Source organism: Hirundo rustica, chromosome 5 (assembly GCF_015227805.2).
Source record: "Hirundo rustica isolate bHirRus1 chromosome 5, bHirRus1.pri.v3, whole genome shotgun sequence".
In the NCBI taxonomy this organism is placed as follows: domain Eukaryota; kingdom Metazoa; phylum Chordata; class Aves; order Passeriformes; family Hirundinidae; genus Hirundo; species Hirundo rustica.
This window is the reverse complement of record NC_053454.1, coordinates 26,758,925-26,773,909: the sequence shown is the minus strand read 5'-3', so window position 1 is coordinate 26,773,909 and position 14,985 is coordinate 26,758,925. Positions and strand designations below refer to the sequence as shown.

General features: G+C 40.4%; 1 protein-coding gene across 7 annotated transcripts in view; it reads left to right on the top strand.

Annotated features, from left to right (window-relative positions):
- Window positions 1-14,985, top strand: part of LNX1 (ligand of numb-protein X 1) — a 120,432-nt gene that overhangs the window by 75,008 nt on the left and 30,439 nt on the right. For all 7 annotated transcript variants that reach the window (XM_040065529.2, XM_040065532.1, XM_040065528.1 and 4 more), the window contains 2 exons: window positions 10,696-10,937; window positions 12,541-12,696. In XM_040065529.2, the coding sequence (XP_039921463.1) occupies window positions 10,696-10,937; window positions 12,541-12,696 (398 nt within the window). The remainder of the gene's footprint in view (window positions 1-10,695; window positions 10,938-12,540; window positions 12,697-14,985) is intronic.

The following is a 14,985-nucleotide window of genomic DNA, read 5'->3' as shown; positions in this document are numbered from 1 at the left end:
CTCCCTCTTGCTTAATTCACCTCTCTCAATCAGCTTCTGCGGGAGGAGCAGAAATCAGCCTTATCCCAACCTGAGCTTTAGTGGTTAGAGCACTCCTGAAAACTGAGGTGTGAGGGTGTGAGCTCCTTCCACCTGCCCTGCCAAGTGAGAACCGACAGTGGTCTGCGTACAACAAGAGGGAAGCCCTACTACTGCTGTCTTGAGTGCTTTCCATGATATTGAACACAGCATTGCCTGTAGGTACCTATGTAGGGAGAAGGGTGAGTGGATTGGGCTTTTTTTTAGATTTGGGTAAAGGAATTCAGGTTAAAATTATTTCTGATATTTCTGTTATAAGAGCATGTTCCAAAAAAAATATTTCTGATATTTCTGTTATAAGAGCATGTTCCAAAAAAAGAGAAAATTTCACAATTTTTACAGTGTAAGTGAGCATTTCCTACTATGTGAGCTTTCAAGGGACTATGAATAACATTCCAGCCATACTTGTGCTGTGGCTGGATTTGGACTTTCTGAAGCCCTTAAATGTTTTTACAATGTGTATTTATTTTAATGTATGGGTGAAATATCTCACCAAAATATTTCATATTCAACTGGGTAGATCCCATAAAACACAAGAAATGAAGATTTTTGCATGCCTGATGGGTCTGGGGGGATTTGTTCTGAAAACTGGCTTGTGATGTCCCTCTGATCCACTCTCTTCTAATTATATGTGCAAAAGAGAAGACTGCGCTACAGTTTACTAATAGGGCTGATTTGGGGTCCTTGTTGAATATTAAACTTCAGATTTGATAAGAATATGGGAAACATTTGTGACATCTTAAGAAGTTTAATTGTACTGGAAGAGACGTTTGTTTAAGACCCAGATAGGCGTCTGACAGGGATCTCTGTGGTTTTGCAACTGCTGAGGTGTGCTGAGACCTCCTTTTATGTGACCTATGAGGAAGCAAAGATATGTTTAGAGTGTGATATGCACTAACATGTGTTAGCAATATAATTTAGATCTCCATGCTGACTTAAAAGGGATCTTACGTGACTTTTGGGTCACAGTGGTCAGAGGCAAGTGCCACCAGAGACCTGTGGATGGCTGTCCACAGCATGTTCTGTGAATAAGATGGTATAAAGGCAGCATTGGTTATTTGCTGGATTAGCTCCATTTCTTCTTATAATTTCAAATTCCAGTGGAAAACATAGTAGTAAACCCAAGCCTTGGATTGAAGACATCTTGAAACTGAACACAACGTTCCCTTTTTATTATATCTGGAGACTTATGGGCATGTGTTACTTCTTTTTGCTAACAGAAGTCTCACACCTGCTCTCAGTAACGCTGGCTTGCTGAGTCTGTGACACAGCAGATATTGTAATTAGTTTTATTTTTAAAACAAATGCATGATAAGTATGTGTAAATACAAAGTTTCTGTCTGTCAGGCTTTTCTGTCTCCAGCTGCAAGAATTCAGGTTAAGCTGATCTTGTCAGTCTTGTTAAAAAACCAACCCCACTTGTCCCACTGCAAACATGTTTTGCTCACTGCATCATACAGTTTTTATAGCATAGGTGGGGATAGTAGGAGGAGAAGACAATGTTGAGATATTAAGTTCCAGGAGACTAGTTATACCTGTTGAATGTAATTTGGTGATCAAAAGACCGAACAATAAACGTGAAAAGCAAATTAACAATAAACATGAAAAGCATATGAATCAACAGATGGAATGCTTATTGTTAACATTAATTATATGTCTACCTACGTAATTTGAAAAAGGTAGTGTATTGGATTATGTGGTACTATGAGAAAGAGCATTGCAATGCCTCAAGAATATCTTTGTCTTCACACTTGTTATTTTTGTCACAAATAACCTGATTCTAGCAGCAATTTTTGAGCCTTTGTGTATATATGCTATGACTTTCCTTAGGCTCATTTTTTAGTTAATGTTCTAAATGGGTAATATTTTTAGTGATTCTGCTGCAGCTTTGTAATATACAATCTCAATTCCTAATGTAAAAAAGTTATAGTATCATTATTTTATTAGTATGAGGCAAAATCATTGGTCAAGATTGCTGGCTGAGTGCTAGTTCTTTTAGTGGTCTTGGATGGACTTGGAAAGCAGATATGAAGCTCAGAGCTGCTCATGGCAGGTCTTATGTTGCTTTCTAAATATTCAGCTAATGCACATTACTTGTGTACTGTGATTACTGCCTCATGCACTTCTGTAGATAAAAGAATGTACAAATCTCGCTAAGTACCTACATTTTCCATGAGGAAAACTCTTTCTAATTTGTGTTTTCTCATTTTCTTTTGGAAAAATGTTCAAGTTCAACACTTCTTTAAGTGATAGAAGCTGAACATTTAAGTATGTTTTATAGGTAATGACACACTTCTGAAGGGTGATGAAAGCAGTTGGTAAAGTTTTCATCAAGCTCCACTTCTGCTGAAGTAAAGAGGAGTTTTTAGTACTTCAGTACTTTAATACAGCACTTGGACAGGATTAGTGCATTTAAATAATGTATTATATGTTGAACGCTATAAGTATTACAAGCCATCAGAAAGGTTTTACATGTTCTCACCAACTCAAAACTCCTAGTCCCATGTGCCTTGTTTTTCTCTCTTACTTTGCTCTGAATCTCCCAACCAAGTATTCATAGGTTCCTTGCTGTGTCAGTACCTGAGCACCTATCAGGAATTTGAGATAGTGTGCTACCTCTGTTTTCCTTGCTTGTGTCAGCTGGTGTGAGTAGATTGCATGAGATAATGTAGATCACTCTTTGGGAGATTCAGCCTTTAGTTAAGTTCAGTATAAATAAATAGTGCTGTTGTTTTGTATCACACAAGATCACTCTGGTGCTGTACATCTGGCCAGTGCTTTCTTTGTGATGACAAATGTTTGTTTAGGAGTAACGCAGGAAAATTAATTTGTTTGTAATCTAGGAGTAAATAATGAAAAATAAACTGACTGCAGTCTTCCACACTCCTTGAAATCCTCAGTTTCATAGTTCCAGATCTACTTGTGCTCTACAAGCATTATATTTAAAGGCAGTACTGGAATTGTAGAGGCTCTAGAAACAACTCAAGGCTACGCCTTATGTGAGCAGTGGGAGGAGTCTGCTGATGCCTTTGTGCATTCTCAGAGCATTTGTGACTTGGACATGGGGGAAAGGGGCAGAGAAAGTGAAGAAAAAGCAATATTCACAAAGTCAGTTGTGAATACTGGCTTCTCTACAGTAGTTATGTTAAGCAAAAACAAGATGTGCTAACCTGTAAAAAAAGTTGAATTTCCAGCCTGGGTGCCAACTTGTCCATCTCATCTCTCTCTAGCAATTAACAACTCCATTCTCCTTTATGTAAAATAGCTAAAATTTGTTGAATTGCTTTAAGGCTAGAAGTCAAAATTATAATCCTACCTTGAAGAAAAATCAGTACAGTTGTGGCTTGAATATCATGAGTTACAAAATAATGGAAGGAAAGAAGTGTCCGAAGAGAAAGAGAACATGATCTGGACCAACAGTTTTCACTTAGTCCCAACAATAACTGGGATCATTGCAAAATAATCCCAGATATGATTTTTGTCTGCAACTGCAGGCCACTCATATTGTTTTCCAATTTCTTCTAATTCCCTGTTCCCATGATAGATGCTAATGGAATTTTTAAAAGATTTCACAATAGAAGCTCAAGATGGTGGTTTAAATACAACTTTCTGAGTATTAAAGAGAAGGGGGGAAAAAATCTTAAACATGACCTCATTTTGCCAGCATGCACATCAAATTTAAGCTCTGCATTATATTTATGACTATAAATGTGTTCCAAGTTCTTTTAACTCTCCTGCAAACTAGTAGGAAATATGGAGATTCCCCCCCCTTTTTCAGTATGAACAGTCAAAGACAGAATAGGGGTTTGGTTTTCATTGAATGCTTGCTCAGTTTGTGTCTGACTCTGTCCATTGGCAGTTTTGGGAATTGTGGGGTCTGAACTCTGAACTGCAATTCTGTTCTTCGTCAGTGTAAAATACTTTCAAGGGTCTGAAACATGATAACAAGCCACATCTGCTTCTCCTTCTCAGCAAACTACTCATGGAAATGGGAGTATGTCACTATAGCTGGTGACTAAATTGTAATTATCAAGAAATCTCAGTATTTTTTTCGTCATATAGAAAATCCTACCTTTTTAATCTATAACTCTTTTTTCTAGAGGTGGACCTAAATTCATACAGAGTAGCTGATGTGGAAATATAAATATACAGATACTCCTGCACACTCCTGTTCCTTATATAATGCACAAATATATTTTGTTTGACAGCACCTTAGTGCAAAAGCATTGAGAAAATGACAGTCCTTCCCTGGGGTGAGATCTTTACAGACAGAACAAAGCACAATTTTAGGCTTTGCTAGAAAGGTAGTTTTCCAAATTGATTGAATTATGATGTCTTCATTAATACAAAAATGTGGAAAAACCCCTTAGGAAACTGTAATAGGAATACACAGAAATTAAACTGAAAAAGATAAATATGTGAGAGGTTTTCCGATCTTGTGAGAAAGTACTTAAGCTAAATAATTTTAGCTTAAAACAATAAATGTTATGAGGACCTTTATAAATCTTTAGATACTAGTAATGAAGAAATACAGAACCACTAAATCTATTATGTGCTTTTACTATAGCAAAGGCCCCTGGCTGAAAATAGAGAGCAAATAACATGAGAAAATCTCTCTGACAGCTAGACAGAGAAGCCATTTGCCTCATCTTAGCTTCTATCATAGCTATCTCTGTGCTGACACCGAGAAGAGCAGTGTTTATGGAACCGTAGGAAGGAATTGCTGATCCTCAGCCTTCCAGAGGCAGCAGAGATCAGGCCACTGGCCCATGCTGCCCTCCCAGCCAGCCCTGATGCCCCAGGTGTCAGGAAGTTGTCTCTAAAAGGCTTTTGTTTACAGGGTTATTGAAGTGAAAGAGCAGTAGTGACTAGGACAATTTCCCACTGAAGTGAAAAATATGCACTATTTTTTCCCCCAAACAAGATGGCAAATCTCTGACACTGAGAGATCATCAGGGAGAGAATACCCAAGTGCATCAATGCCAGGGTACAGAGTGCACAGAACGGCAGTGGCAAGCACCTGGAAATACTGCTGGCATTATGAAATTCATAGTGCAGGTGCAGATCAGCCTGTTTATAGCTGCCTGCTTAGATATGGGTTTTGTAGCCCGTCTTTCAGCAAATGTTCACTGGAAACTGTAATCCAAAAGTTTAAGCTTTGCTTTTTACATGACTCGCTCCCTTCTTTATCATTATTGAGTAAGGTTTAATGAAGGCAGAACCTTCCTAGCCATAGCTGATGATACAGTAGCTTGAGGATTGTTCTTGACATGAGACAGTTCTTTATAAAAAGCAGAAAAGGAGCACGCATTAAAAAAAAAAACAACCCACACACAAAAAAAAAAACAAACAAAAAACCAACCAACCAAACAAACAAAAAAACCCCAAATCAGGTACTTATGAAGCTTTTTTTTTCCATATGCAACATTCACACAATAGTTAATCCTTGGAGGACCTCAGAATTACCAAGGAAAAATCATTTCTGTGAAGTGTTCTGTTCCAGGATTGATTTCCCTATATAGCAGAAAAAGAAAAAAAGAGAAATTTTGTATATGGGACCTGGATTCACTGAAGCTAGTTTTCTGAGCAAGGATGTTACTATGTCATCAAGTTCAGAGAGCAGCAGGGCAGTGGTCATCTTCACTGCCATAGATATTGGTGTCTCTCACCTCTTAAGCAGCAGTATGGTTGGACTGGATGGGAGATAATGTATTTTCTGCATTTTAGCTTATATCTGTAACATGGGATATAATGGGAGTTCAGGTGTCTTGCTTCTTTTTCACATTTGACTCCATTTCTTGGTGCACTGCTGGCAAAAGTGAGATTGGAAGTGTTGGTGTTATCTCTGTCTGAGAACTGATCAAGTCACTTCAGTCTCCTGTGATGGAGTCTCAGAAAACTTTGGAGTTTCAGTTTTTGGCCTGAAATCCATGCGGTTGATGTTTGGACTACTGTCACTGCTAATGCACACATGGTATAAATGTTTCCTGTGGGGCAGGAATTGTCAACACCTTCTTGTGAGTCAACCTCTCCAATTAAACCCCCATCTCTCCTTTCTTCTCAGGCACAGCAGAAACCTCTCACCAGGGTCTCACAAGCAAGGTTATCAGCACCAGGTTATCCAAGAAGCTCCTTGTTGATCAGCCTTGGTTTCTCAATCATCCTTTCCACTGGATTAGTTTATGGGTACTAGAGTACTCAAGGAGTTTGAGTAACAGGGGTATGATACGCACAATGGTATGACACACACTGTTCATACTTTGGACCCCAGCTTGTGTCAAGAACAAATTACACAGGGATGAGGCTGCTTGCAGTGAGACCACAGCTGAAACATATTGGTCTACCCCGATCAGGGTAATGTGTCTGCTGCTTCTGCACTAAAGCAAAACAGCTCCAAAATATGAGTGGTGCTGGAAGCGAGGTTGAAAAAACGCTACTGGAACAGGGCAGGGGAGGGTTCCTGCTGTGTTTATTTGTGTCAGGCCTGGGTCACAACCATTGTGACTCTTCAGATTCACTTTTTTCCTCGGTTTCATGCACAGGCAGAGATTGTGAAGTGACACAGAAGGCAGGGTATTTTTAAGAAGACTTGCACTATAAATCATAGGACCGTTTGTGTTGGAAGGAACTGTAACTATCATCTAGTTCCAGTCCCCATATACATATATTTTTTACCTGTGGAATTGTTTTATTTAGATCACTAAATCCATGAAAAAAACCATGCAGTTGTCCTTGCTTATGTTTTGGCTTTACATTTTTTCCCTATGTCAGCCTGGGTATTTGAAATCCTTGAGGTCAATCTTACTTTCAAATCCTCCTTTGCTGTGCAAGTCAGGGATGCTGCAAGGAGAACACTCTTTTCAAACCACTGTTTAGATTTGAATTTCAAATGACATGGATATGTTTCTGTTGGCCTTGAGTTTAACTGAAGGTCGTTTTTACAAATGGAAGGACCAAGTTAAGGCAGCCACAGGGTTTTGGATCTCCTTGCTCCAGCTCTGGGGATGTGCTGCTCCTGGAGTGCAGAGTCTCCCTTGAGTGTGGAACAGGGTGCAGGGCAAAGATTGCCCCGTGGCTGCCAGGGTTGATACCAGCCAAAATTGCAGCCCTGGGTGAAATTTCAGCAGCCACCACTGCTCTCATACCGCCCAGTGGTTAGCTCATACAGCCAGAATTTCAGACAGCAGATATCTACTTCATAAAAGAGGCTATGCAAACAGAAGAAACTATTTTCTCAGTTTCCTATATGCACCTAGTGACACTACTTTAACGGCATGAACAGTACAACACACATTATTCATGTCTGTTTATCTGTCTGGGGTTTGGCCTTCAAATTGTTTCAGTATCATACAACTGCACGGATGTATTCGCTGTCCAGCACAACTGAGAAGGAACATAAATCTGTAGTTCACCTTGGCCTACAGACAGTGCTGAGTTCACTTTCTGACTGGCTATGTTAATCAGGTATCCCACTCATCCAGCTGCAAATCAGGCATTGTGATTAATACTCACAACGAGAGAGCTAATTACTACTGGCATGTAGCTGTTTTATGTTCCTCTCTTTTCTGGGAGCCAAATCCAACCATATGGAAAAGTGTAGCTTAGACATTATAAATATGATTCTACTTAGACAGTCGTCTCTTCTGTTTTCTGTTATCACAGCAGTGTCAGCACAAGCAAAACAATGAAAGTGAAGAGATGCTGTTGCAAATTTTATTACAAGTTTGAGGTCCTGGGACTTTTTTTTTCTTCTTCAAGGACACTGTGTTAATCTGAAGAAAGAGGGCTTGATTTGTGTTCATTTATGCCTGCCACAGTTATTTAAGAAATAGCTTCAGTGATCATAGTTGAAGAGCTCTGGTTCTTCTTTAACTATTTCTGGCAGAGCTAGAAAGATATGCTTTGCGCTTTGTATCATGACGACTTGTCTTCTCCAATAAGCCACATCTTAAACTGTGTCAGTCCTCTCTACATTCAAAGTAGCTGTCTTCTGTTCATTGCTGTTGGAATGAAGCTGTTGACTGTGTGTCTGCAGTGCAGCCAGTAGCAGCAAGCGAGGATTTCCACTGAGAGGAAAGGCTGTAGCAGCAAACTACAGAAGGGCACCAGGCAGTGATCCAAATAGCTAGGAGTCTTTGAGCAGAGCCCATTCTGATCTCCATATTGATCTTCAAAGAACCTACCAAATAAAAAAAAAATCTGCATTTGAGAACCCATTCACAAAGCTGGTGTTCTGGTAGCAGCCACTGAAATTTTATGGAAAAAACACAGGCAAATGAAATAAAATGAGGAGGAGTAGGAATATCTCTTACCATATTCTGAATTTTTGCAAGATTGTTGTAAAGCAGAGAATGTCTTCTGAGAACAGGAAACAGTTCTCCCCCAAGCCACTTCTTTGTGTTGGGTTTTTAGACTGTTTTTAAACTATTTTGTCAAGCATTCATAGGTTGGACTAGCAAATGTGACTTTACTGAAAGAGGGGGATGTCAAGGATGGGTTTCCAAAACACTGTATTGAAGAAGTTTAGGTGAGTAGCAAGAGGGAAGGGCCTTTGTGCTTCCCATGAAATCTAAACGAGAGCATCCTGTCATGGTTTAGAGTTCTGGAGGAGTGAGAAAATCTGGAAAGAAATATAAAAATACCTGCTGCAATGGAGGCAAGAGAGCTCTTTCTTTCTTTGCATGATTACTGTTGCAGTCTTGCCTTGCAATGGGTGCCTCGAATAGCTTTTCATTGGTCTTTTGAAGTACTTGACCAACCTTCTCTTCCACAATAGTATTTTCTTCTGAGATCCCTCATTTTGCTTCTGAAAAGTTTCAGAAATAACTTCTGTTCCAGCCATTCTTATCCAAGCCTTAAAGCAAATACATAACCCTTAAGCTGTTGCATCAGTATGGCAGAGTTTGGTTTGGGTCTTTTTCCCTTCTTTAAGATAAAATTGTCAGAAGCAGCATGAAGTAAATGACGGTAAACCATAATCTAGTGCCAAAAAATGGTTCTAATTCAATTGTGTCATCAAAAGTCAGTACCATGCTAAAAATTAAACTGCTTCTGTGAAGCTGATAGAGCTCTATGGCATCTCCTCCTAGCATCTTTCTGTCTCAGGAACTGTTTCCATAAACTTTCTCTTCCGAGACTTCTTTTCATTACACTTAACCCACTAGCGTTGTGTACTGTATGTATTATGCATTGCCTTTTGTGCATGCCATGTATTATGAAGAGCTTTCTATCCCTAAGGGTTTCTGCAGCTATTTCTGTGAGTTTGTCCTACAGGGCACTTTCAGGAAAGTCATCAGCCTGCGTTATGAAGAAACGGATAATAGTAACTGAAAGTAGGCCAAGCTCATTAGATTATGATTAAAAGACAGGTTGGTTTTTTTTTAATGCACTGAATGTGGTTTTAGTGGGTGGGCACAGGGCAGAGTTGGTGCAGGTGAAGTCACAGGTGCTGTGTCCTTGGTCACTCCTTCTTTTCAGTTATTTTATAGCTTTAATTGAATACTGACTCATGAAGACTACAATGACCTTTAATTTCATTCAAGTGACTTTCTTTCATGAGTCTTAAAAAAGAAATGCCATGCGTGGTCCTGCCTTTGCTGTCTAGGATGAATCTAGAGCAGATAGTTGGAAGCATAACTAGGTTTGTTTCAAAGCAGGCTTGTAATTTTCTCCTTTTAACGCTGTATCTTCAACTCTTTTGGGAACGCGTATTTCTCCACTAAAAACAGAGGAGTTTCCCCAGAAGTAGTTTAGAACCTGCCTTGTGGTCCCCAAGCTGGTGAAGTCCCCGGCTGGCCCAAGGACCCTGGCATGAGGGCCTGGTCCGAGCCCCTTGGTGGGAGCTCTGCACTCCCTCCTTGACTCTGGTGAGGCTGCAGGGCCAGTGAGGCCCCCTATGCCCACTTGCACCTCTTCCTCTCTCAAGGCGATGACCTGCCTATTTTAGTGTCTCAACTGAGCTGGAATAGCAGAGTTGGCAGCTTCATCTCGGTGGCTGAATTTGAAAACAATTCATCAGATGCAGTTCAAGTAGTAAATGGTCTGTACAGGCACCATGTGGGGCCTGGGTTCCTGCAGCCCCGAGGTGTTCAGCTCCCTCTTGCAGCCCTTCCTTTATTGCCTGTTCTGGTCTCTGCAGTGCCGTGCTCCACATGTGACTGCCTTGATGGCCAGGAGGGTTTTTCAGGAGACAGGGTTGGGTAACATGCCTTTGTTTCACTAGCAGACCCAGAGAAGCTGCCAGGCCTCACCCTGCTCTCCTTTGTCAATCAGAGGCAAGAAGGAAATTATAGATTGTAGTCTCTGGCTTAATTAACCACCTGCTATTCTTGTCCTTTTGCATTCACAGTAACTATTTATGCACATAAGACTACACACAAGGCTGAGGCTCTCTATTCTTCTTAGACCAGCAGTACTCTTCCCACGTAAGGTGGTAATTCACCTCCTTTGAAACACATACTGGCATTTTTCCCCTCCTGTTAATCCATATTTCACCGGTCACCATGGTCATCACAGGTTGTACTCCAAGTGATTCCTTAGAACCGGATAATTTCCATAAGTACACGTTATTTAAACACAACTTGCTATCATGTCTCTCTTTCCCTCCTTTCTCCTTAGATGTAAAGGAGCATCCCACTATGGCCTTACCAAGGAACGGAAGAGGCGTTCCCAGGACTGCTCTCCAGACCATGGCTCCAGCTTAGCAGTAGCTGCCCTGGGCTCTGAGCTCTCAGCAGCTGCAGCCATCGCCTTAATGACAGATGAGCCAGGGCTGGTGAACCCAGCCTTCAGCCCCACCTCAGAGGACAGCCAGCTGGGTAGCAGCCCCGGAGACCTGCCCCGCAGCAACCGGAACAGAAGTAAGAGCCAAAAATGGTGGCTTCAGAGCCTTCTAGCCCCTTGCAACATTCATTTTTCTGTTAAATATATGTCACTGGAGGATTAAAAAAAAAAAAAAAAAAAAAAAAAATGGGATGGGGGAAGTCAAGGCTTTCATTTTACATGGTTTATCAAATTGCGCACTCAGTGACCCAATAGATCTGAGGTGGAAAAAACATGGCTTGACCAAGGGCAGCAACAAGATGAAGATAAACTAGCTGTATACCTGTAAACTGCAAACCTTTAGAAAGATTACTTAGGTCAGTCAACTCGGAAGATTAAATGTTACGTGCAATGGGCTGGAGAGATGATATAGCTGGGTGATGTGTCTCCACTAAATCTTGGTGGTCCAAGCTACCCCCATAGACATGGGCACCTACCCCAAATCCTGTTGGGAATCATGTTTCCCATTTGCCACGTATTTTCAAGGAAAAAGAAAACCTTAAGAATTGCCTTTGGAGCTTGGGGGACATCTGCCAGCTTCTTGGGAAGGTGCAGTTTGGAGGAGCTGGTCCTGCTGAAACAACAGTCAGGGACAAGGCGCATCAGGAAACTTTGCCTTGATCTTTCACCTTGTGACACTGCACCTGTCTCTGATGAGTGTTACATTTTAAAAACATGGCCTGGCCAAAGCCAGAGTCAGAAGTGTTAGTGGTGAGTTCAAAGAATGTATTTGAGGATTCTGAAGCTAAAATAGAAATCCCAGCTTGTGTGCCCCCAGTTGTGTGTTGGGAAAATGGGTGAAGGGATGAAGAAAGACTAGGAAATGAGAAGCATTATCCTTTTATTCTGCCAGGGTTTGGAGAGGTGAGGAAAGGAAGGGTGCAAGAAGAGAGCACCAGAATCTCAATAAATTCTGTCAGTTTTATTGAGCGTAGAGGCCACAGTCTGTTTTGAAGTAATGTTGTAATATTAGATTACAATATTTGGCTAGCATGCAGAGCTGGAACAGATAGAACAGCAACAAAGATATTTTTAGCAGGATGGAAAATAGTAACATGTTTTGATATTATGACTTGTCTTTTGTATTGCCATACCCGAGTCAGAATATGTAATTTTTAGATCCCTCCCACCTGATAATATTTGAATTTTTTCACATGACATAGTTGGCAGTCGTTGGTGGCTTTAGAAGCATTGCAAGGTTTTGAGATAGTAGTAGTGGTGGAGATTTTTTCAAGAAGAATTTTTAACGACTTCCAGCTTTGTTTGGTCAAATGTGTATAGCTTGGGAAGGACAGTGCTTCTTCCTCTTAATTGTATTTTTCACAGGATTGCTGCTGATTCTTTCTTGATGGAGGGCTATTCTTTCCAAGGCTACCACACTCACAGGAGATTTCTCCATGTGGTTGGCAAAACAGACAGGAAGGTGACAATTCTAGGGTGTGGGACTGAGGTAGGGTGATCGTACCCAGATTCAGGTGAGTGCAGTCTTGAAGTATCAGCTGGATTCAGGGGCAAAGGTGAAATACAGGCAGCCCTGACATTGATGTTATAGCCCATCATATACCAAGGGCTGCAGAAATGCTGTTGTTCTAGAGCAGAACTGCTGAACTGTATTGATTTGGTTTCTTCCTGCTGTTGCAGCTCGACACTTTGAACGTTCCAGTATAAGAAGCAGATCTTTTAAAAAAATAAACAAGGCATTCAGTGTTCTTCGAAGGACAAAAAGTGGAAGTGCCGTTTCCAACCAGACTGACCAGGAAAGGGATACTGTTGGAAACTCGGCTGCTGGAGAGGAAGGTAATGTTTTGTTCATCTTGTGTTATCACTTAAAATGGGGTAGGGGCCCCTATTCACGTGGGAACTGGATATCCATGGCTGACATGCCTTTCATGTGGTGGGCTGCGCGTGATTAAAACAAACAAACCAGAAAAGGCAATCTTTCCTTGTTTTCTTCTTTCAAAAGATGTTACTGACTGGCAGGCAAGAATACTGCTGGGGTGTGTGGGACCTCACGTAGGGTTGTTCTGGTAACAGCCTGCATGCTATAGCCAGGCCAGTATCTAGCCCACGGGATGTGGGATTTGGGCTTCTGGGATCTATTACTGGAGCTGTCATTGATTTGCTCTGTAATTTTGTTGAAGTCTCTTCATTGGCATGTGCCTGTCCCTCTAAAGCAAACAGATCACAATAATCATACTTTAGAGGAACTTAATGAGTTTTGGCTAATGTTTATGAAGCACTGGAAATTCCAAGTGGGAGGATGGTATGAAAGTGCAAAGTGCTGTAATTATTCCAGCATTTCTGTGGGCTCCTTTATTACCTCAGCCAGGCAAGTGATGAGGTAAGAATGCTCTGCAAGTTTGTGTGATGTATGTCGGGGAGGAGGGGTCTGACAGGTAGTAACACTTAACATTTGGCATTCTCAAAGCAATGTTACTAATCAGTTTGGACCATAATTAGGAAACCAATAATGCATCAAGAGGAAGTGATGATAGAGTGGGAATCAATGTCTCAATCAAGGTCTTCACTCAGCTTATTATTCATTTGCTAGATGCCTCAGCACCTCATGTCTCTTCCCAGATAAAATGTTCAGGATGCAGGCTTCAAGAATACAAAATATCTAACTTCTTTTTGCTTTGCATTTAAGTTCTTATTGCACAAAATAAGCACAAAAGACTGCCAAATGTTACTTACAGGCATCATTGTGATGCCACTGTGAATAGTGGTGAATCAGAGAGGCATGTTCAATATTTTTCTGCCTTGTTTGTTCATTCCTTCAGAAGAGTTTCACTATCTTATTCTGTTCTTGGTACTTACACTCCTGCTTCACATACTTGCTGATAAAGCCGAAATAAAACTTGGTAATTCGAAAGTGTGAACCTTTTCCATAAAAGGGATTTGAATATACTCCTTGAACAGGAAACATCATGAATAATTTTACTATATTTTTAATATTTTTATTATTAAAATTAATATTTTGTTATTTTTCCTCAAGTAAAATTTTGCACTGTTTATATCTCTGTTTGAGCAGGCAGATATATTTCTCATTCCATAGCAACTCTTCAATCCACTGTAAGCAAAAGCTTGCTTTTTTTTAGAATAAGTGAAATTCTCCATGCCTCAAATTTGTATTTTTCAAAAGACATCTCTTCAGGATGAGATACAGACCACTTTCTACCTAGACATATAGTTGACATTAATAATAGTTCCACTGAAAGCTTGGCTTCATATTCAGAGTGTGCAGATGATCTGGATGTCAACAGCATGTATCCAGTAGCCCAGTGCAGTCCAGATACTGGCAGAAATTAGCAGAAAAGTGTGAGATAAAAGTGTGGCACTGGTCTTTACATTTCCACAAAATGAAAAGCATGGTTGTCTCTGTAAGGTATGTATAATGACAATCACTCCAGGGCCCCTGACAGTGTCAGGAATGTCATTCTGTCCTTGGCTCTGCTTGTGGCTTCATTCCTCTGCACCAAGCATGCCTGTAAACTTCCAAATGTAATCTGCTGCACTGGAAAAACCAGGTAGGCATATAATTGCTTAATGAGCAGTTACTCTTAAGTATGAGATCACAGAAGCTGGGTACCTAAATTACTTTATTAATTACATTTGCAAAGAATGCATTTTGATTACACAGTTCTGGAATTTGATATTCAAAAATATTCAAGCAAGCAACTTGAAGTGATACAAGTATAACTCGAACAAAGATTTCTGTTCAGTCCTTTGCAACAGGTGCTTTGTGTATGGCAGCTCAAATGCTTTCTCTGTTCCTTCTTCTTGGAGGACGAAATGAATATACTTCTTTTTGTAGCAGTTATAATCATCCTGCCATCTGAGGGCTGGTTTTCTTCTCCAGTTCTGTATGTGGGGGTGGTTTTGGTTTTTTTGGTTTTTTGTTTTGTTTTGTTTTGTTTTTTGTTTTTTTGTTTTTTGTTTGTTTGTTTGTTTTTTGGTTTTGTTTTGTTTTGTTTTTTAACTCAACTGCTCTGAGCAGTCTGCAGCTAGAATTCTGATCAGAGCTGTTGGTCAGTCTTTAGGGATAGCTGCTGTATGCACTGCCCTGTGCTCACTAAAAGTCTTGCT